At 40.0% G+C, this 24,449-nt stretch overlaps 1 protein-coding gene across 7 annotated transcripts in view; it reads right to left on the reverse strand.

Moving 5' to 3' along the window:
• IFT80 (intraflagellar transport 80) overlaps positions 1-24,449 on the reverse strand; it is a 102,886-nt gene that overhangs the window by 73,707 nt on the left and 4,730 nt on the right. For all 7 annotated transcript variants that reach the window (XM_078785277.1, XM_078785273.1, XM_078785275.1 and 4 more), the window contains 8 exons: positions 17,630-17,698; positions 17,368-17,477; positions 12,882-12,971; positions 10,205-10,342; positions 6,565-6,744; positions 6,180-6,298; positions 2,471-2,545; positions 1,481-1,644 (listed from right to left, as the gene is read on the reverse strand). In XM_078785277.1, the coding sequence (XP_078641403.1) occupies positions 1,481-1,644; positions 2,471-2,545; positions 6,180-6,298; positions 6,565-6,744; positions 10,205-10,342; positions 12,882-12,971; positions 17,368-17,477; positions 17,630-17,657 (904 nt within the window). In that variant the 5' untranslated portion in view covers positions 17,658-17,698. The remainder of the gene's footprint in view (positions 1-1,480; positions 1,645-2,470; positions 2,546-6,179; positions 6,299-6,564; positions 6,745-10,204; positions 10,343-12,881; positions 12,972-17,367; positions 17,478-17,629; positions 17,699-24,449) is intronic.

Raw genomic sequence — 24,449 nt, forward strand, 5'->3', positions numbered from 1 at the left:
AAACTCTTTTCATTCCAGGTTTGGTCTTTAACTGGAAAAATGGCCCAACAACTGCTGTATAAGCCTGAGTTTTTGAAATATGGCTTCACCGAGATGAGAGCAAAATCTGGGAATGTCCGATCTCAGTGTGTTCAGTGCCTGCACGTCCTCGCCAATTAATATATGAAGGAAAACAAATTTAAGTGTCATTTGCATTCAGTTCATCCAAACTTTATCGAAAAGCCACTGATTTACTGGGAGGACAAAGAAGAACAGGTAAAACGAAGTCGGATTGATGCTCCCTCGAGTTTAGCCTTTTCTCTGGAGAAAGCTTCCTTGGCGTCCTTTGAAGTGGTATGGTATATTGCAAGATGCAAAAAGCCCCATAACATTGGAGAGGAGCTGGTGAAGCCAAGAGCAGTGGCAATGGTGAAAACTGTTTCCGGAGAAGATGCTGCCAAGAAGATTGAATCAGTACCACTTTCTGACAATCGCATCAAACGTCGAATTTATGTCATTTCAGATGATATTTTGGCTCAACTGATTGTGGCACTGAAAAAAGCAAGAAAATTTCCGTTGCAGACGGATGAATCAGTAGACATTGCAGGTGATGCTCAACTTATGGTTTTTGTAAGGTACAGAGGAGAAGACGACATTCTGGAAGAATTTCTTTTCTGCAATGCCCTGTCAAGTACCACCACTGGAGAAGACATCTTTAATATGATGAACAATTTTTTCAAGCTACATGATCTAGACTGGTTGAATTGTTTGGCTGTGTGCATTGACGGAGCTCCATCTATGATGGGAAGTCGTTTGGGTTTTGTTACTCGTGTTAAAGCAGAAAACCCTGATATCATAATAATTCACTGTTTCTTACATCAGGAAAACCTTGCCACTCAACGTTTGCAACCGGACCTTCAGGTAATTCTAAAAAGTTCTAAATGGTCAATTCTGAAGTTCTAACAAATTCCAAATTATTGTCCTAACTACTGCTGGAAAGGCAATGGCAAACCACCTAGTATAATCCTTGCGAAGAAACTGTTTTGGCAGCACCGAAGCTTTGTAACAGAGTTTGGTACAACAGAATCAAGATGGGATAAAACATGGCAGCTTCAAAAACTTGGAATATCATTGAAGAAAAAACGCTGTTATCTGGATCTTGTAAGGGCATCGTTGTTACCCGACGTGAGAATATTATTTCGTGAGAGTACATGTCATGATAACTAAAGAGATGGCAATGATGTGCTTAGGAGAATACAGTTTCATTTAAGAAGCAATGGATAACGTGTTATTCTTGATCATTAATCCCATTAATCTCAAATTCCAAATGTAATTAGCTGTGTCAGTCATCTACTTTCATCCCTGATAAACCAACCGCCTTACCAGACAACTAAGCCAATGTAAAAGTGATAACCATTGACTTAGCTTCAAATTATGAGATGGTGTTCTAAGAACTGTGCAAAATCATGAAATATGCCACCAAGGAAATCGCACTACGCACCTTTCCCATCAATTGGATCTCTCACAGCAAGTGTATCACTACAGAGGGAGACTGTAAACTGCCCAAGAGCAGGCATACGTGGAACTGGGAGTAATGGAGACGGCAGTGATCTTCCCTCATAAGAATACAAATGAAGGGTACCAGCTTCAGCCAACAGGAAGTGTCTGAGATGCAGAAAGAAAGAAAAGTGAGGCCAAAACCATAAATGAATGCAGAACATGCTGCAACCTCAACCAGCCTCGGTGGAGTAATGTTTAGAACATCCGCTCTGAGTTTGGGAGGTCAGTGGTTCAAACCCTGGCCGAGTCATACCAAACACTTCTAAAATGGTACGTGCTTCTTCCTTTGCTTGACACTCGGCATTTTAAAAGGAACATAACCACCTCTCACCTTCGGTGGCGGAGGTAATAAGAGCTTTTGGTGAGGCGCATGAGCACATTAAATGTAATACAAGAGAATAAACAGATCAAAATTGTATTTGTAAGCAGCAGAGACAGACGAGCATAATATAAACTGCCTCTCTGAAATCTTAATGCAATTAATAATTTTTAAAATCGCACCCGTGTCCGTAGGAAACGGTTGAGTTTGGCATTTTAAATATGAAATAGGCAAAGCCTAGAAACGAATGAAACTCATGAGAATTACCCATTAGAACCATCTAGAATCACCCTTTAGAAATACCCTTTAGAACGCTCTAGAATTACCCTTTAGAATTAAACATGGTGGGTTCGAGAGGTTCTTCTTCTTCTTCATTTTTGACAGATGGATGGACGGGACATAGCCAAATATTGAAGTGGCTTCACCGCTTAAAAATGAAAAAAGCATGAATTATTTGATGGAGAAATTTTAATTTGATTTTAGGAATGAAATTTACAATGATTCATCAAAATTAATGAGCGATCTTAAATGCATTCCTATTTATTTCAGTGAAACAATGTAATAAGTTTATGTTTTGAGAGCTCAGTGAGAATTGCAAACAAGTTGACTTACTTTGGAGACTGCACAATGAGACACACACTGCCCTCTTTCAAGTCAAAGAGGACTGGTGTGTTCCAATTCTTGATACTGAGGGCAAAACAAAATGCATGAGTAATCATCCCTCAAATGGCTGCCAACATTAAGCAACACAGATTCACATTTGCAAGGAATTGACATTTACTTGACTCCTGAAAATTTCTCACTTCTTCTTGGATGTGTCATTCGCCATTATACATTTTGAACATATGAATACATACTGATGGTAATAATTAATAAAGAATCAGCTCTTCATTTCACTGAACAGGAAGGCATGTACTTTCTTGTCAACAAAGTATCTCAAGCATTTGGTTTCAGCTGTAGCCAAACCAATGCTGATGGAACACCCAGCAGCATTGGCGAGAAGAGGCACAGGTTTTCAGGCAACGATAAAGCCAAAATGTGCTTACACCACGCCATTTGGCTGAAAGGCAAACCCTTCTCCTTTTAAGATTGAGCCACACTCTTAACAAGTCTCAATGAGGGAAAAAACAGATGTCCATAATCATATGGCTTTTTACCTTTAAAGGTCAGGTCGGAATATCGCATTAATTTAAAAAACATTCCGTCACTGTATGAATGTTGCTGGGCAATGGCCATCGCAGCTTATATATGGAAATAGTACAATATATGGAAATAGCTTTGCACTCGTATTATCTATATATATCTATATAAATAATAAAAGGCAGTGTCAGTCTGTCCGTCTGTCCGTCCGCATCTATATAAATAATAAAAGGCAGTGTCAGTCTGTCCGTCCATCTGTCTCCTCCGTAACTCCAAAACCATGAAACCTAGTGGCCCCAAACTTTGCATGCATACACCTGGACCTCCAACAGATTGCAAGGATGAAAACTGGGTGTTTGGGTGTGTTATAACACCATTTTGAAGATGATTAACGCAGGGCTCATAATTAAAACAAAAAAACAAAAAGGCTTATCAATATGGCCCGCCATCTTGGTCAGCCCACTGCACCTCGCTGGGTTCTTAAGCCGCCATTTTGTTTTGGCCTACTCAAACGTGCCTTGCCTTGGAAACACGATAGATTATATCATTACATAATTGAAGCATGTCATCAAAATCTGGATTCGGATATGAGGATTGGATGCTGCAGACTAAATAAATGTCCAAATCTGGAGTGAAATCTGCCAAAATTTACCATATCTAGCGATTAGTGAACGCTATTCAGGCTGCTTTTGCTAGCCATGGCGTTACAGAAGACAGAGCTCCCTTTTTGTTTCAATTCAGGCTGCTTTTGCAAGCCATGGCGTTACAGTAGACAGAGCTAACATTTTTGTGCGATATACTTTCATTGTATTAATAGATAGTTATATGAATGTACCTACAAAAATATACTTATTAAAAAAAAAAAAATCAAACGTTGTATTTGGAACTCAAATCAAACGTCCGCTATGTCGAACTATTTCATGGGGTAGGATGAGGGAAGGGAAAGGGTGGGTAGGATGAGGGAAGGGAAAGGGTGGGTGGGATGAGGGAAGGGAAAGGGTGGGTGGGAGGAGGCAGGGCTTGGGCTGGGATCAGGGAGGGCTTGGGCTGGGATCAGGGAGGGCTTGGGCTGGGATCAGGGAGGGGAAGGGGTGGGGTGAGGCTCCAGAGGGTGGATAAAGGGTGGGGTGGGACTCTGAAGGGAGGAGGTAGGGGAAGGGGTGGAGGAGTGACCTTTGCTAGTTGTACAATAAATGTAAATAGCTTTGCTTGGTCATGATCATGTCATGCCTGACGACATACGGAGCCTCTTGAGCAACTCGTCCCCCACCCCCTTTCATCTGCCCTAGGCCCAATGGCAATGACTGATGCCATCCAGGTGGTTTCTAGTTCCACCAGTTCCTTTTGTATCATACGCCACCAGGTCTCCATGGGTCATCCAACCCTCCTTCGACCTTTAGTCTTCCAGTGTATCATTCTTTTTGTGAGGTTGTTTTCCATATGCAGTACATACCCATTCAGTGACAATATATTTTCCTCCATGGTGATGTGTACTACTTTGGTACCCAACTTGTACTAACCTTAATGAACCTCAAAAAGATAGTGTGAATGTTACTGGACAAAAGTAAAAGCGGTGAGTGAAAGTTTTCTTTATCACATTTATAAATCACTCGTGGTAGTGGCTTCACCTGTGGGCACCTCCTCCCCCTCCACCAAATGTTAAAGGCTGACTCACACACAGAGATGGATATCAGAGAGATATCTACAATGCAGAGTGAGTAATGACCAACAGTCGCATGGATTTTCACAAGTTTATACACGATCCATGTTAGTGCCCCCGAACTTGTTGAAATATACAAAGTGTACATTCGCCCTTTGCTGGAGTTCGGTGCCCGTGTGGGGTTCTGGCTTTACAAGGGCTCAGAGCGATGAGATTGAACAACTCCAGAAGCGTGCGCTCCGTTTTATTCAGTCCTATGAACAACAACTTCATCATTTTGGTTTACAGTTGTTGAGCGAACGCAGGGATGAGCTTCTCTTGCGTTTTGGACTTGGTCTTTTAAAATGTGATCGTCACCGTGACATTCTTCCTCCTACCTGACAATCTGTGTCTCGATATAATATGCAACTCAGGAATGCTCAACATCTTGACCTACCTCGGTGTAAGACTCAGAGATACAAGAATTCAACAATTCCTTTTTTGATTGAAATGCTTAATTCTGTTATGTAGGTGAATACCATTTAAATAACCATAATAACCATCAAATAACCATTTAGGCTAACCCCCGCTCTAGCAGGGAAAATGGCCTTAAAATGCATGTTGTTGTTGTGTTGTTGTTATGTAGGTGAATGAAATCAATTACATGCATAATATGTTTGTTGATCTTCTTCAGTTTTCTGCTATTTTAGGTTATTTTGTTGGTAGAATTTGTTATATTTTTTCATTGTTGTTTGAATATGTATGTTTGTTCATTCCTTTTACTTATTTTGATATTTTGATTAATGTAATTTTATATGATTATTATTATTTTTATATACATTTGTAAGTTTTATGAAATACTTTTATTATTGTAAACTTGACAAATTTCAGTCTTTGAACTCCCTGGTCCAGTGTTTAATTATTTCAGTAAACCGAAATGAATGAATGAATGAATGAATGAATGATCAACACAGTCCTGGGCAGCACTGTTTTTCCTTTACATATTTATCAGCAGGACAATTATGGTTTGGATGAAACTTGTGAAAAGCCCCAACTTAAAAGATAATGATGCTATGAATGCAAGGGTGGTAAAACTACAACACTGTTTGGTGGTAAGCATATAAAGAAAGGCACACTTGCTCACGAAGGGGTGACGTCTAAAACGTCAGCTTAACTTATTACATCACACAGCAGCCAGCATACCTTTGTCAACTCTTCATTGTTCAAACCTATTATTCGATTGTTCATGTAATAATAACATAATCATTTCAACTATAAGGCTGCGACAAAGGTTGATTTGTGGTACTTGAAATGTTTTGTTACAATCACTCAGAAGAAGAACCAAATGCGGAAGTAGAGCACATGGCACGTGGATAACCAATGAGCATGCTGTTGCACAAAATTTGGCGCATGCATTTTCAAGATATCCAGAACTCCGCAGTGCAAATTATGTTTCTGGAGGTGCTGAGAATAATTATTCGTATCGGTAAGTACAGTATCTCTGTCATGTGAAAATTACAAGTTGACATCAACAATCTTCACCTGTAAATATAGCACTGCAGGGATGTAGTGACAATCAGGTAGCCAAAGTCGAAGGAAGCCTTCACAACAGGGTCCCGGAACTCCAATAGGTCTAATGCGTCATTCAGCACATTTCGCACCTTTTGGTGGAACCATGGAGAAAAAAAAAGAGAATAAACCACAGTTAAATTTGTTGAGTCAATAAAACTATTACATTGGTCAAAAAGAGTAGTTACGATTCAGGAAGTGAAGAACGTATATTGTCTGGAAAACTAGAGTACTTTGCTGTTGTGATTTTATAAAAAATGTAAGCAGGGTAAAAGAAAACCGAAGCCTGCAATACGTAATTCTATGCTCAAAATCGATTGTAATTGTGTCACTGGTATTTAAATTCCAAGGAGCATGCCTGAATAGTTCGACGCTTGGACAAAGTTAGCTCGAAGGCACCTCGTTCCCAACGCTGCCCAATCATGTGAGCGAAGATTACGTGTCCATCACCACAGGCAGCCGCAACGCGTGTTCCATCAGGTGCCCAAGCGAGACCAAACGTGCTGCCCGTCGCATGTTTCTCTACACAGTAAGACCACTGCATCAGGACAAGGAGGAAAACGTTAGATTTATCATCGAGTTCAGAATGGCATATTCTTCAAAGTGGCACAATTTCCAGTGTAGCATTTTCTCTTTGCACCTGTTTCCTGCACAGTTTTTGCATGGTCGGTTAGGGATATCTTTTCTGGCCTGTTACTTGTGAAAATCGAAGATTTTTCAAGTATATTGGTTGGTCTTGTGCGTTATTACTTGCCAGAAAAGATTCCGGCAAATATGTTGATCTGTCTGTCTGTCTGTCTGTTTGCAGCACTAGGTCTACACCGTTGCACGTAGAATCGCCAAACTTTGCACATGTATTTGTCTTGCTCTGGAATAGACTGTGACCAATTGATGACGTCATCGGTCACGTGGTTCAGCCGCCATCTTGGAAGAACCGAAAAACTTTGCACCTTTATATCTCCGAAAGTGCTGAACAGAAAAAATTGAGACATGGCTCATTGTAAAGAACTATCCATGGGGAATAAAATGTTAATGATGACGTCATCGGTCACGTGGTTCGGCCGCTATATTTGTCCAAAATGGCCGATAAAAAAGTACATTCCGGCAAGTCCTCGGTCTCTGACCAATTTTTCATTCTGTCTGTTTGTTTGTCTGTCTGTCAATCACCTACAGGTCACAATTTTCAACCGATCTTTACGAACCTTCACGAGATGGTAGAGTTGGTCATAAGGAAGAAAACTATTGATTTTGAGGTCAAAGGTAATCTTGAAGTCAAATTTCTAAAATTGCCATTTTTCATCCGATTGACTTGAAAATTAAATATAAATTGCACAATGCCTCACTGAATTGGGAAACCGACGATTTTTAATGTCAAAACGTCAAAAGTCAAACTTCTAAAACCATCAATTTTCATCTGGAAAATCATCAATTTTCATCTGATTAACCTGAAAATTAAAGAGCAATTGCATTATACATCACGGAATTGTAAAACCATTTTTTTGGGGGTCAAAAGGTCGAAGGTCAACTCAAGGTAAAACTTCAAATATCATCCATTTTCATCTGAAAAATCATCAATTTTAATCCGATTGACCTGAACTTTGATTAAAATCGCCAATTTTAATCATAATGAAACGGACAATGATGTATCCATGGCAACCTTTTATTTTGGGGAGGGGTGGATTTTGCAAGTACGTCTTCTTAGTTTATTTGTTCTCATGCACAAATTGTATATGATATTCTGCTGAACTTTTTTACATACGTAGCCATTCCAACAGTTGTCTTATTGGTGCTCCACAGAATGAGCCGTCTTGTGTGCCCCCTCATACAAATATGATTTATTTATCATTCATTTCAAGTTCACTTCTACAGGCAAATATATATTTGATGCTATATGCAATATGAATAGCAAAATAGGCATTATGTGATTTTTAAAAGAAAAGGATAACTTGCTGTTTTCATGTTTTACAATGAAAAACAGCATTTTGTGATGTTTTCTGAATGTCAAAAATCACAGTGAAACCTGTAGAAGAACCTGAATATTGAAACACTGGATGCTGTTGGTGCAGTGGAAATGGAAATGTGTCTTACTTATAAACACTTCAAATGCAGTGAATAAATTACTTGAGCTCGGAGTCATTAAACCATCCATTGAGTTAGCCATCCTGCTTTGCATCAGAAATTTGTACACCATGAGAATTGCATCATTAAATAGCTCTGGAGAGAGAGAGAGAGAGAGAGAGAGAGAGAGAGAGAGAGAGAGAGAGAGAGAGAGAGAGAAAGAGAGAGAGAGAGAGAGAGAGAGAGAGAGAAAGAGAGAGAGAGAGAGAGAGAGAGAGATTTTGACTTTTACATCCTTTTATTACAAAAATATCAAAAAGTATATTTTGTAAAATGTATAAATACAACCATTTCACAAATCAGAGGTAAAAAAACAAGCAAAACCATTTTAAAGGGAACATTTACATGAAGACCATTAGTACATCAAGAAAGGGAACAGGAAAAAAAATAATAAAGTGTTTTGCTCCTCACAAAGAAATCATATCATGCTCGAGGAGTGATCAATCTGTGATCAGCGCACCATTTTGCACAGAGCAAAGCGCATTATTCAATGCCCATATACTTTTGAAGATCAATACTTTATCCATATATGTATAGAAACAAAATTCTGTTTTAATCTGGGCAAAAACAAGTCCTTTAAAACAGGCCGGGAGGTTATCTGTACATCTTGTAGGATTTTCAATTTGCATTTTCCTCGTGCGATATATTGCTTTCTTTGCCATGGCAACGAGAAAGTTCGCTAGGGCCACTTCTATTTGGTGTGTGTTTGAGGCAAAGCAAAAACTGAAAGAATTCAAAGTAAAGTTTAAAGAAAGCTTCATGCACATTTCATGCAGCAAACCAAATAAAGGAATCAAGCGTGCACATTCAACATAAGCATGTGACACGGTCTCAAGAGCACCACAGAAGGGACAATGGTCAGATATTTCAGAAGAAAAAACATGCAAGAGCTTATTGGTGGGTAATACCCAATGTGCCAACCTCCACGACAGGTCGGCAGTTTTCTTTGGAATAAGTATGTGATAATAGGCTTTCCAGTTAGGTTGGAAGGGGTATTCTGTAGGCAAGCAATTGTGCCACTTCCTTGACTGCCAAGTTCCTAAGGAGGGCCGGATTGCTTTGACGCAGGCCTGGTATATTGCACGATTTTCCAGACCTGCAGATCCAAAACGTATTTTTGGTAAATATTTTATTATTGTACCAGAATTCATTACAGTGGGGGTGACTTCTAAATTTGGGAAACAGAGGCTTGGCTCACAAACAATTGGGCCATCACCAGTGCGAGCAGATTGCTCCCAGTGCACCTTAACTTTGCGGTATACGCTAAGTATTTTGCATAGCACAGCAGATATTATGCGGTTTGACCGCATGCCAACTTTATTTGCAAGTGCTGCAGCACTTAACCATGTCCTTGTCTCAATCATGAGAGAGAGGAGAGAGAGGAGAGAGAGGAGAGAGAGGAGAGAGAGGAGAGAGAGGAGAGAGAGGAGAGAGAGGAGAGAGAGAGAGAGAGAGAGAGAGAGAGAGAGAGAGAGAGAGAGAGAGAGATTGGGTGGGTGCCCATGAATGAACAAGTGTTCAGGAAAAGCAAGACTGCAGGTATTAGCAAGAGGTAGTAAAGTGAGAAGCATCTGCCAATGAGGAAAAGTAAAGCAGAGCAAATATAATAATTCATGTAGAAATCCATTGAAAGGAAAAAGAAGGAAAATGTTTGGTGCTCCCATCTAGGCACTTGCTATGTGAAGCTGTGAACCAAGGTTAAAATCCTATATACTGGGTTGGGTTGTCAATTGTATCCCTACATACTTGATATTCATGTACAACACATTGTGTTATAATATAATTGTAACCACGAGCCACAGTCACCACATAAAAAGGAAGCATTGCACAAATAACCATCGTATGGATATAAACATCATGTGCAGTGGTGCCATCCCTACCCCAGCCTTGTTGCATAATCGCAATGAGTTGAAGGAGCCGACAGCAAAGTAGTCTCCGTTCGGAGCCCAAGCTACAGCAGTGACAGGGTACTCCAGGATGGCTGATGTATACATGGCCTGCCCATAACTGTCCCAGACCTGCGTGCAGTATACTGGTTATCATCTCAATAGGACGTCACCAATTATATCACCTTTTATATAAGGGCCATACTTTGCATTTCAACTTTTCCCAGAGAGCCATACAACTTTACAAAATCATTGGAATTTTAATCTCTTCAATGAGACCTGCAAGATGTAGACAAAATAAAGAACTAGAATAGCACTCTTCGATGTCACAACGTCGGCCGATATGCCTCCCCCCAACAACAACAACAACAACAACATGCATTTTAAGGCCATTTTCCCTGCTAGAGCGGGGGTTAGCCATGCGGTCCCCATGACAATCTTCTCCATTTTGCCCTATTTTCTGCATCTCCCCTTGTTAACCCCCTTGCCCGCATTTCTTCTTCCACCATCTTTAGCCAAGTCTTTCTCGGTCTTCCCCGTCCTCTACTTCCTTCTACATTAACTTCCATCACTCTTCTCAACCAGTCACTTTCATCCTTCCTCAACACATGACCAAACCATCTCAACCTGTTCCTCTTCACAGCATCAATCACAGGCTCTATTCCCATCATCTTTCGCAATTCATCATTTGTCTTCCTCTCTCTCAACGATACTCCGCACATCCATCGAACCATTCGCATTTCCACCCTTTCCAGCCTTCGTTGCTGCTCTACGTTCATTACCCATGTCTCGCTCCCATAAATCATAACACTTCTCACACATGCAGCATACACCTTTCCCTTCAGCTTCAGCGACACTCTCCTCCTCATCAGCACGCCACTCAGTTCCCGAAACTTCTTCCATGCACATCTCACTCGAGCAACCATTGCCGAGTCTGATCCACCTTCTCCATTCAGCATGTCTCCGAGGTAGCAAAATGTTTTCACACCTTCCAGCTTCACGCCGTCTCCAAGATCCAACTCAACATTTCCTCCATCTGCAGCTCCCTCTGTGCACACCTTACATTTGAATGTAGCTGCCACACTGGTAAATGACCCTCTCAGACCACTACATTTTTGATGAACCCACTCAGCGCACATTGTACATTGAATGGAGTTCACTCCGACACCCTTCCTGCACACAGCACACGGCCACTTCCCAGTTCTTTCCACCTCACCACATGCTTTACCACTTGCCATCACCTTCGTCTTTCCGATATTCACCTTCAGACCTTTTGTCTCCATACATTCCTTCCACTTGTTCATCTTTTCCTTCAGTCCATCCATACTTTCCGCAATCAACACCAGATCATCTGCATACAACAACTCCCACGGTAAACCCTCCTTTACGTTCTGAGCCAGCACCTCCATCACAGCTACAAATAGTAGTGGACTTAGTACCGACCCCTGATGCACTCCCACCTTCACCTCAAACTCACCACTGTTCCCGTCCTTCGTCCTTACAGCTGTGCGCGCTCTTTTGTACATTGCCATAACTACTCTGATCAACCATTCCTCCACTCCTAACTTCCTCAATGCCCATGTCAATACTTTGCGTGGAACCCTATCGAATGCTTTCTCCAGATCAACAAACCCAAAAAACAACTTCTTCCTCTTATCCATGTACTTCTCCTGCAACTGCCTCACAATGAAAAGCGCATCTGTCGTTCCTCTTCCTGGCATAAATCCAAACTGCATTTCGTCGATCTTCACTTTCTTCCTTATCCTCCTCTCCAACACCCTTTCCAATACCTTCATTCCATGCTCCAATAACTTTATCGCTCGGTACGAGCCTCCCCCCACATTATTAATATACGGACTTGTACCAAGTTTTTTTCAAATCCATTCAGATGTTTGAATAACAAGAGGACATTGAGTGATACCATGTTAGCGCCAAGAGCTAGTCCCCAGATAGCTCGTCCCTCCTTGCGGTAAATTAACTAAACCATGACAGATCTCGTGACGTTGGGCAGTGGCGATATCGTTATCTGGACGCTGGCGGAAGAGCCAAACTGTTTTGGCCAATATGGCAGTGGATTAGATGTTCTGAGATCCGTGTGATCGACTAGTTACTCATCCTTTCTTGATGACCAAGAGAAATCAGATCTCAGTAGCTTCTACTGATGCTAGTCATACTGCGGGCAACCTCCCAATCATCACACTTCAGTGTTCCACGAGATAAGTGTTCTTGGCATGGAGATTGACATGGTCAGTGCATAGAGACTGTCACATCTAAAACAATGAATGCAGGCGATAAAGATGAGTATCCTATGGTGAAGAAGTGAAAGTGGCAGGCCTGAGAAGCTGGAACTCATTCGCTGAATCCCTACACAAAGACAAGTGTAATACCAATGGAGACCTTCTCCTCACCAAATGTATGGTACACAATCTATCAATAACCAATACAGTGTATACTTTCAAAAACTCAGAGGTGCAAAGAGGGTCGAAGGGACAAAGGCAGTGCGAGGACAAATAAAAAAATTTTTAAAGGATGGAAGAAAAAAAATGCATTTTAGGGTGACTGTACAAAAAAAGGAATTGACAACCAAGTGGAGAAATTGAGGGTACATGTCATGCAGCGGCCATATTTTACAAAAGGTGATCAGCATCTAATATCCACATGCAGGTCTCACCTTATACCTGCAGTCTTCCCCTCCAGACACAATGAGTCCATTCAAACGATTCCAATCCACTTTAAGAACCACACCATCATGTGCCTTCCACTGATAAAAAAAAAAAACCAAGTCACCTCCAAATTATTAACTAATTTACTACTTAACCTATTGAAAGCAAAAAATTAATACCAATAAAAAAACAGAGTTGGAGTGCTGGTACAAATGACAAATAAATAAGCAAATTATGGAATCTACATTTTTTTTAAAGCAAATAAATATATAAATCGAGTTCCCTCCAATGCATGTAGTATACTTAAGCTACAAAGGGCATCGAGGAGGAGGGTATTTTGCCGTCTTGCAGTGAGTGACGATTAACTATAGATAACAAGGAAGTAGTTTTAGATGTTGGGGAAGGTAGGTTTTGCATAAACACCTTTATTAATGCACATAAATATCCCCCCTCCTCCAAGCCCACCTCCTTTCAAATTTTCCGTTTTTCCCTCCTAAGACTTTGCTTCTGTATCCATATTGTCCACCCATGCGCCCTCCCCTACTACTCAATCCTCCCGACACCCCTTATTTGGCCAGGTCTCCCTCAATATTGTCTATCAACCCTGCTCTTGTTGTGTTTCCCCTGTCTTTCTGCTGTTCCTTTATAACACGTTACATTAGTTACTCATGCCTGTTGTATGTATCCTTTATAACGTCCTTAAAAACAGCAAGTTTCCTGTTTCAAATTATTTTCAATTTTGTTTGTCTGTCAGGCAGGCAGAGTAAAAAAATTAACCCATTCCTATCTGTGCGTGTGTGATCGGGATGGATTCAGAGCCAAAGTACGGTAAAACGGCAAACTTGTCCTATTCATGTTTCGATTCGTGTTCAAAATAAAACATTAGATTTAAGTAAGTTGTTCCTCGATCATAAACTGACGATCATAAAATGATAAGACAGACAGACAGACAGACTGACCTGAAACAATTGCGTAACCCTGCTTTTCAGTTAGTGGGTGCGAGATAATGAGAACGGTACTCAGTAGAGTGCATATATAGTCTCACCCCGTGCGCTCATTCTGAACAAAAATACCATCGCTAACAGAACATGCTGCTATTGTGGCCCACTGCTATTATGGGCCACGTACACGTATCATCCATGCACCCTATTATGTCACAAACATTGCCATTATCCGTAGCTTTATTGATTTTTTGATTGGTTATTAAGAAACTTAACAACCATTTTTGTGCACATCAAGGCTAAATTGCACCAATGAAAGTGCATATTAAAAAAAATTCAAATGATATCCTCCATGGCTGGCTGATCAAATGTATGAAGTTTCGCATCGATCTGTTGAGTGGTTATGGAAAAAAATGTCCAAAGTTTAAAAGTTTTTCCTTTAATCCAATATGGCTGCCAGACCATGTGACCGATGTAGTCAGAAATTAAATTCTTCACTCGCATCGGGTCATAGATCAGATAAATGAAGTTTCACACTTTTCAAGAAAGGATTTCGAATCAAACAATTATGGCTGGAATACCACTACACCGATGACATCATCATTATCAACCTATATATCCAATAAGTAAGACAGTAAGGGTAAAAGAGAGGCTGAGTAGGGTAGAGGATGATGTGGTTGAGCTTGAGAGTGGTTGGATGTCAACGAAAGATAGTCTGTTGGGAGCCGTTGGTGAGGTATGTGGATGGACAAAAGGACCACCGAGGCACTTGGAAACATGGTGGTGGGATGATGAAGTTGGAAAGAGGATTGACGAGAAGAGGAAGAAGTTCAAGGAGTGGCAGAAGGCGAAGGGTACGAGAGCAGAAAAAGCAGAGCATGAAAGTTATAGGGCAGCCAAGAAGGCTGCAAAGAAAGAGGTAGCAAAGGCGCAGGAGGCATGTAGGAAAATGTTCGGAGAACGCTTGGATTCGGAAGAGGGTCAGAGAGCGGTATTCAGGATTGCAAAGCAGATAGCCAAAGAGAGGTGTGATGTGATGGGGGTGAGTTGCTTGAAGGATGAAGTGGGACAAATCGTTGCGGACCCAGATGGAATTAAAGGAAGATGGAAAAGATATATGGAAATACTGTTGAATACAGAGAATACAGAGGTCGGCAAATTGAGTACCAGCGTGCTGGGATGAATGATCACGGTGTGTACCACGATTTAGAATAGGTACACCATATCCCTGCGCATCGTAAGAGGTGACCAAGGGTTGGCGTCAGGAAGGGCATCCGGCCATAAAACATTGCCTCAAACAGGGAACCATGAGCTCATGGGGCCCGCATCGCTAACCCTCACTCTAGCGGGGAAAATGGCCTTAAAACGATCATTCATTCATATTCTTTCACAGAGAATGAATGGGATGGCAACATAGAGAGTAACCCAGTTTTAGGACCGGCAGAGAAGATAACTGAGAAGGAAGTTGAGGAAGCGATAAAACCAATGAAGAGTAGAAAAGCCGGAGGGCCGACGGGAGTTGTGGGAGATATGTTGAAGGCAGCAGGAAGTTGGGGTGTGAAGAGAATGACAGAGATCTGTAATCTGGTGGTGAAAGAAGGCCGCATTCCAGTGGATTGGGAACTGAGTACCCTCGTCCCTCCATACAAGGGGAAAGGAGACCCTCTGGAGTGTGGCTCGTACCGAGTGATAAAGTTATTGGAGCATGGAATGAAGGTATTGGAAAGGGTGTTGGAGAGGAGGATAAGGAAGAAGGTGAAGATCGACGAAATGCAGTTTGGATTTATGCCAGGAAGAGGAACGACAGACGCGCTCTTTATTGTGAGGCAGTTGCAGGAGAAGTACATGGAGAAGAGGAAGAGTTGTTTCTTGGGTTTGTTGATCTGGAGAAAGCATTCGATCGGGTTCCACGCGAAGTATTGACATGGGCAAAGAGGAAGTTAGGAGTGGAGGAATGGTTGATCAGAGTAGTGATGGCAATGTACAAAAGAGCGCACACAGCTGTAAGGACGAAGGACGGGAACAGTGGTGAGTTTGAGGTGAAGGTGGGAGTGCATCAGGGGTCGGTACTAAGTCCACTACTATTTGTAGCTGTGATGGAGGTGCTGGCTCAGAACGTAAAGGAGGGTTTACCGTGGGAGTTGTTGTATGCAGATGATCTGGTGTTGATTGCGGAAAGTATGGATGGACTGAAGGAAAAGATGAACAAGTGGAAGGAATGTATGGAGACAAAAGGTCTGAAGGTGAATATCGGAAAGACAAAGGTGATGGCAAGTGGTAAAGCATGTGGTGAGGTGGAAAGAACTGGGAAGTGGCCATGTGCTGTGTGCAAGAAGGGTGTCGGAGTGAATTCCATTCAATGTACAATGTGCGCTGAGTGGGTTCATCAAAAATGTAGTGGTCTGAGAGGGTCATTAACCAGTGTGGCAGCCACATTCAAATGTAAGGTGGGCACAGAGGGAGCTGCAGATGGAGGAAATGTTGAGTTGGATCTTGGAGATGGCGTGAAGCTGGAAGGTGTGAAAACATTTTGCTACCTCGGAGACATGCTGAATGGAGAAGGTGGATCAGACTCGGCAACGGTTGCTGGAGTGAGATGTGCATGGAAGAAGTTTCGGGAACTGAGTGGCGTGCTGTTGAGGAGGAGGGTGTCGTTGAAGCTGAAGGGAAAGGTGTGCGCTGCATGTGTGAGAAGTGTTATGATTTATGGGAGTGAGACATGGGCTGGAACGTAGAGCAGCAACGAAGTAGAGCGTAGAGCAGCAACGTTGAGCAGCAATGAAGGCTGGAAAGGGTGGAAATGCGAATGGATCGGTGGATGTGCGGAGTATCGTTGAGAGAGAGGAAGACAAATGATGAATTGCGAAAGATGATGGGAATAGAGCCTGTGATTGATGCTGTGGAGAGGAACAGGTTGAGATGGTTTGGTCATGTGTTGAGGAAGGATGAAAGTGACTGGTTGAGAAGAGTGATGGAAATGAATGTAGAAGGAAGTAGAGGACGGGGAAGACCGAGAAAAACTTGGCTAAAGATGGTGGAAGAAGAAATGCGGGCAAGGGGGTTAACAAGGAGAGATGCAGAAAATAGGGCAAAATGGAGAAGATTGTCATGGGGACCGCAAGGCTAACCCCCGCTCCAGCAGGAAAAATGGCCTTAAAATACATGTTGTTGTTGTATATCCAAGGAGGAGTTTCGACATTCGATGACATATGCTAAGTTTCAATTTTTTTCATTGAGCGGTTTTGGAGATGTCCAAATGTTTTTCTTTAATCCAATATGGCTACCATACCATGTGACTTATGACGTTAGAGTAATCAAGAAAATATTCTCCATGGGGAGTCATCCTATGTTTAAGGTTTCACATTGATTGGCCAAGCGGTTGCAGAGAAAAAAATTTTTAAGCCAAACTGAATTTTCATTGTATCCCAACATAAATATGCTATAATTTAAAATGATTTACAAACATTAAGTTTCCAATAGCCCTCTCAAACATTTTTCAAATAAGTCGATGTTAAACAGTACATTTCTGATGTCTAATCACTGGATTTTGCACCTGCAGAGGTTTTGTGTTCGGCTGGAGAGGTTTCACGATGATTTGTTGTCCTGCTGTAAAAGCCACACGATCGGAGTCTGGAGACCAAGCCACTGAGTACACTGGATTTCCTAAATAAAGAGCAGATTTAAAAAATCTTTGCAACATATTGAGGGTACTTGGCTGCCAACCAAATTCAGTATGGTACCTTACATTCACAGCCAGAAACATTCTCATAAAGCCTTATTAGAGGAAACTCATAGTAATAAAAGGCGGTACTTACCTTGTTGAGCCAGTGTGGAACGAAGCATTCCTGTTCGAGACCAGATCTTGATCAGGCCATCCTCTCCAACTACACATAGTAATATGAAAATAATTATTTTTTTAATATGAAAGTAATATGAAAGTAATTTAAAATTTCAGTAATATGAAAATATGTCCAATTATAATTGGACACCTGGTACAAATACTTTTTATTATTTAAGGAGGCCAAAGCTCAAGTAAGAGCTGGACAATTAAAGGCATGAGGCTAACGAATTGACAAAACACCAGACAGGACAAGCATTCAAATGAATACAAAGACTGGGCTCATGGAACACCAATGTAACAGAGGGCAAAAAGGCAACATATTAAAAACGGTGCCAAAGTTGGACACAACCAAGAAAAAAATGAACAGGTAAAGAGGAAACAGAGCAAGGCAGGAAACTAACCTGCAAGAGGATTGTGTTAGGCAAGGTTAACGGGGCTATAAAATATTTAGGTAGGGAATGGGGATGGTGGGCTGACATGATGGCCAAAAGATACGCACACTCGCCTCAAAGCCGTCTAGCCTGGGTTCGATTCCCGACGCAACTATAAACTGTCAGTCCGGTGTTTCACAGGCAGGATGATTCATTAATGTGTGTGCCGTCCCTTAGATGGACATTCAAAGGGAGTCCCGTCTGCCAGCATTCGTTGGTGGACGTCAAAGATCCCATGGTATCCTTTGTGAAGATCAGGCGAGCTATCGCCGGCACAATGGCCAACTTCCTGCCCTAACTAGTCAGACGTCAGGCCTGGCCAGCTGGTTCGTGAAGATTCAGGCCAAGCTTCACCGGCCAACCCCACAAGAAAGGTGGGACGGCCGTTAAAGGAGAAGAAGAAGAGGGATGATATGAACAACAGGAATAATCAATTTGATAAGACTAGATAAGACTGAAAAACAAATCACATTTACCTCAACATTCCCTTGAAAGATCAAACCCTTGATTTAAGATTTATATTGTCAAATTCTCCAATTTCCTTTCCCAGATTCACCATCCTAGTGCCAGTATAAAAAGCACATTTCCAAAATCCTAAACAAAGCCGTAAGTGTAAAAATCACATTTCCAAAATCCTAAACAAAGCCGTAAGTGTAAAAAGCACATTTCCAAAATCCTAAACAAAGCCGTAAGTGTAAAAAGCACATTTCCAAAATCCTAAACAAAGCCGTAAGTGTAAAAAGCACATTTCCAAAATCCTAAACAAAGCCATAGGTATAAAAAGCACATTTCCAAAATCCTAAACAAAGCCGTAAGTGTAAAAAGCACATTTCCAAAATCCTAAACAAAGCCGTAAGTGTAAAAAGCACATTTCCAAAATCCTAAACAAAGCCGTAAGTGTAAAAAGCACATTTCCAAAATCCTAAACAAAGCCGTAAGTGTAAAAATCACATTTCAAAAATCCTAAACAAAGCCGTAAGTGTAAAAAGCACATTTCCAAAATCCTAAACAAAGCCATAGGTATAAAAAGCACATTTCCAAAATCCTAAACAAAGCCATAAGTGTAAAAAGCACATTTCCAAAATCCTAAACAAAGCCGTAAGTGTAAAAAGCACATTTCCAAAATCCTAAACAAAGCCGTAAGTGTAAAAAGCACATTTCCAAAATCCTAAACAAAGCCGTAAGTGTAAAAAGCACATTTCCAAAATCCTAAACAAAGCCGTAAGTGTAAAAAGCACATTTCCAAAATCCTAAACAAAGCCATAGGTATAAAAAGCACATTTCCAAAATCCTAAACAAAGCCGTAAGTGTAAAAAGCACATTTCCAAAATCCTAAACAAAGCCATAAGTGTAAAAAGCACATTTCCAAAATCCTAAACAAAGCCGTAAGTGTAAAAAGCACATTTCCAAAATCCTAAACAAAGCCATAGGTATAAAAAGCACATTTCCAAATCCTAAACAAAGCCGTAAGTGTAAAAATCACATTTCCAAAATCCTAAACAAAGCCGTAAGTGTAAAAAGCACATTTCCAAAATCCTAAACAAAGCCGTAAGTGTAAAAAGCACATTTCCAAAATCCTAAACAAAGCCATAGGTATAAAAAGCACATTTCCAAAATCCTAAACAAAGCCGTAAGTGTAAAAAGCACATTTCCAAAATCCTAAACAAAGCCGTAAGTGTAAAAAGCACATTTCCAAAATCCTAAACAAAGCCGTAAGTGTAAAAAGCACATTTCCAAAATCCTAAACAAAGCCGTAAGTGTAAAAATCACATTTCCAAAATCCTAAACAAAGCCGTAAGTGTAAAAAGCACATTTCCAAAATCCTAAACAAAGCCATAGGTATAAAAAGCACATTTCCAAAATCCTAAACAAAGCCATGTGTAAAAAGCACATTTCCAAAATCCTAAACAAAGCCGTAAGTGTAAAAAGCACATTTCCAAAATCCTAAACAAAGCCGTAAGTGTAAAAAGCACATTTCCAAAATCCTAAACAAAGCCGTAAGTGTAAAAAGCACATTTCCAAAATCCTAAACAAAGCCGTAAGTGTAAAAAGCACATTTCCAAAATCCTAAACAAAGCCATAGGTATAAAAAGCACATTTCCAAAATCCTAAACAAAGCCGTAAGTGTAAAAATCACATTTCCAAAATCCTAAACAAAGCCATAAGTGTAAAAAGCACATTTCCAAAATCCTAAACAAAGCCGTAAGTGTAAAAAGCACATTTCCAAAATCCTAAACAAAGCCATAGGTATAAAAAGCACATTTCCAAATCCTAAACAAAGCCGTAAGTGTAAAAATCACATTTCCAAAATCCTAAACAAAGCCGTAAGTGTAAAAAGCACATTTCCAAAATCCTAAACAAAGCCGTAAGTGTAAAAATCACATTTCCAAAATCCTAAACAAAGCCGTAAGTGTAAAAAGCACATTTCCAAAATCCTAAACAAAGCCGTAAGTGTAAAAAGCACATTTCCAAAATCCTAAACAAAGCCATAGCTATAAAAAGCACATTTCCAAAATCCTAAACAAAGCCGTAAGTGTAAAAATCACATTTCCAAAATCCTAAACAAAGCCGTAAGTGTAAAAATCACATTTCCAAAATCCTAAACAAAGCCGTAAGTGTAAAAATCACATTTCCAAAATCCAAAACAAAGCCGTAAGTGTAAAAAGCACATTTCCAAAATCCTAAACAAAGCCATATGTGTAAAAAGCACATTTCCAAAATCCTAAACAAAGCCGTAAGTGTAAAAAGCACATTTCCAAAATCCTAAACAAAGCCGTAAGTGTAAAAAGCACATTTCCAAAATCCTAAACAAAGCCGTAAGTGTAAAAAGCACATTTCCAAAATCCTAAACAAAGCCGTAAGTGTAAAAAGCACATTTCCAAAATCCTAAACAAAGCCGTAAATGTAAAAAGCACATTTCAAAAATCCTAAACAAAGCCGTAAGTGTAAAAAGCACATTTCCAAAATCCAATACAAAGCCGTAAGTGTAAAAAGCACATTTCCAAAATCCTATACAAAGCCGTAAGTGTAAAAAGCACATTTCCAAAATCCTATACAAAGCCGTAAGTGTAAAAAGCACATTTCCAAAATCCTAAACAAAGCCGTAAGTGTAAAAAGCACATTTCCAAAATCCTATACAAAGCCGTAAATGTAAAAAGCACATTTCCAAAATCCTAAACAAAGCCGTAAGTGTAAAAATCACATTTCCAAAATCCTAAACAAAGCCGTAAGTGTAAAAAGCACATTTCCAAAATCCTAAACAAAGCCATAGGTATAAAAAGCACATTTCCAAAATCCTAAACAAAGCCGTAAGTGTAAAAAGCACATTTCCAAAATCCTAAACAAAGCCATGTGTAAAAAGCACATTTCCAAAATCCTAAACAAAGCCGTAAGTGTAAAAAGCACATTTCCAAAATCCTAAACAAAGCCGTAAGTGTAAAAATCACATTTCCAAAATCCTAAACAAAGCCGTAAGTGTAAAAAGCACATTTCCAAAATCCTAAACAAAGCCATAGGTATAAAAAGCACATTTCCAAAATCCTAAACAAAGCCACAAGTGTAAAAAGCACATTTCCAAAATCCTAAACAAAGCCGTAAGTGTAAAAATCACATTTCCAAAATCCTAAACAAAGCCGTAAGTGTAAAAAGCACATTTCCAAAATCCTAAACAAAGCCGTAAGTGTAAAAAGCACATTTCCAAAATCCTAAACAAAGCCATAGGTATAAAAAGCACATTTCCAAAATCCTAAACAAAGCCGTAAGTGTAAAAATCACATTTCCAAAATCCTAAACAAAGCCGTAAGTGTAAAAAGCACATTTCCAAAATCCAAAACAAAGCCGTAAGTGTAAAAAGCACATTTCCAAAATCCTAAACAAAGCCATAAGTGTAAAAAGCACATTTCCAAAATCCTAAACAAAGCCATAAGTGTAAAAAGCACATTTCCAAAATCCTAAACAAAGCCGTAAGTGTAAAAAGCACATTTCCAAAATCCTAAACAAAGCCGTAAGTGTAAAAAGCACATTTCCAAAATCCTAAACAAAGCCGTGTGTAAAAAGCACATTTCCAAAATCCTAAACAAAGCCGTAAATGTAAAAAGCACATTTCAAAAATCCTAAACAAAGCCGTAAGTGTAAAAAGCACATTTCCAAAATCCTATACAAAGCCGTAAGTGTAAAAAGCACATTTCCAAAATCCTAAACAAAGCCGTAAGTGTAAAAAGCACATTTCCAAAATCCTATACAAAGCCGTAAGTGTAAAAAGCACATTTCCAAAATCCTAAACAAAGCCGTAAGTGTAAAAAGCACATTTCCAAAATCCTAAACAAAGCCGTAAATGTAAAAAGCACATTTCCAAAATCCTAAACAAAGCCGTAAATGTAAAAAGCACATTTCAAAAATCCTAAACAAAGCCGTAAGTGTAAAAAGCACATTTCCAAAATCCTAAACAAAGCCGTAAATGTAAAAAGCACATTTCAAAAATCCTAAACAAAGCCGTAAGTGTAAAAAGCACATTTCCAAAATCCTATACAAAGCCGTAAGTGTAAAAATCACATTTCAAAAATCCTAAACAAAGCCGTAAGTGTAAAAAGCACATTTCCAAAATCCTATACAAAGCCGTAAGTGTAAAAAGCACATTTCCAAAATCCTAAACAAAGCCGTAAGTGTAAAAATCACATTTCAAAAATCCTAAACAAAGCCGTAAGTGTAAAAAGCACATTTCCAAAATCCTATACAAAGCCGTACCCTGGCGCGATTTGTTCCTGGAAATCCAAGGCGATGCTTCACAATGATATGTTTGCTTTGTGCATGACCATAATAGCCGTAAGTGTAATGACCATAATAGCCACATATTATGTGCTATAATACAAATGTGTTGCCTCCTGAAAATAATTGCCTTGGATTCAGATGGATGAATCACCTCAGGTCTACGAGTTAACGTTCTGAGTGTACCAAGAAAAATTTGGGACTTTATTGAAAATCAAACCCATGTCACTCTTCAAGCTCTTGTGGAGGGACTTTACGGCAGGATCAATTCCATTGATGGTGCAATGGAAGTGTGTGGCACATGCATCAATTAATTGGCTTTTGGGGGTGCCACACTTGCGCAACCCCTTAGGCCAAAAAGAGATGTTTCCTGAAAGAAATCTGGGTGTCTTTTCCAAGTAACGTGAGATCAGTTTGATTGTCTGGAGTCGTCCAAGCCAGTGGAACAAGCATTGTATCAGCAGCAAAGTGGAGAAGTCCTATTTTCATTATCACATGATTTGAGGGTCAGGTAGATCACAAGAAGGAAGTATCAAAACGTCATCGAACACCTTACCCTGCACAATCTTGAGAAAAATTACATGGGAAGGGTCTTTTTAACTTTTTCTTTGCGTTTCCGAGCATTGAATCTCGATATTCCCCAAAGCTGAGAGCATGAGTGACAAATTTAATTGGTCGAGACGGCGTAAAACGGTGTAATATTTTGTCCAGGTACTGCTAAACTGGAGGTTTTTGAAAGTGTCAACGAGGCGATTTGTGTTCAGCAGTGTTCAAGTACATAATTCAATTGAAATAAAATAAAGATTTTAAAGGTTGGAGAAAAAAACAAATTTTTCAGAAGCTTACTGCGGTTGATGCAGCATCTTATACACCACCTTATAACCTCCACCACCAAAGGTGGATGGAGGTTATGTTTTCACCCCTGTCTGTTTGTTTGACTGACTGTCTATCTGTGAATAAGATTTCTCAAAAAGTTGCGGACAGATTCGGACGAAATTTGACAGAAAGGTAGTGTATGTGACACGGATTAAATGATTAGATTTTGGTGAAGATCTGGATTCGGATCCGGCTAGTAGAATTTGTTAAGTGATTCTTCACCATTGGGAGATCGGGCCAAAAACGATATATAGCACGATATCTTAAAAGGTGATGAACGGATTTGGACGAAACCTGGTGGAGAGGTTGTGTGTGTGATAAGGACTAATCGATTCGATTTTGGTGAAGATCTGAATATGGATTCGGATAGGAGAATTATTTAATTTTTAAGTGATTCTTCACCGATTCTTCATCAAACAGTGAGTTTCTTCAGGCATCGGGCGAAAAGCAATATATAACATGATATTTCAAAAAGTTATGGATGACTTATGACTAAACTAGGTGAATGAGTTGGTTAGGTGACGAGAACAAGCCGATTCGATTTTGGTTCAGGTCCGAATCCAGATCCGGCCAATCATTGGGATACATAACAAACCGTTCAGCCTGGTGGAGGTATGGGCTCTACGAGTGCCTTTCTAGTTGAACATGTTATATTAGTTATTCACGCCTGTTGTTTGTGTCCTTTATGACATCCTTAAAAACAGTAAGTTTCAGTTTGGAATG

Source organism: Myxine glutinosa, chromosome 10, assembly GCF_964187855.1.
Source record: "Myxine glutinosa chromosome 10, kmMyxGlut1.1, whole genome shotgun sequence".
In the NCBI taxonomy this organism is placed as follows: domain Eukaryota; kingdom Metazoa; phylum Chordata; class Myxini; order Myxiniformes; family Myxinidae; genus Myxine; species Myxine glutinosa.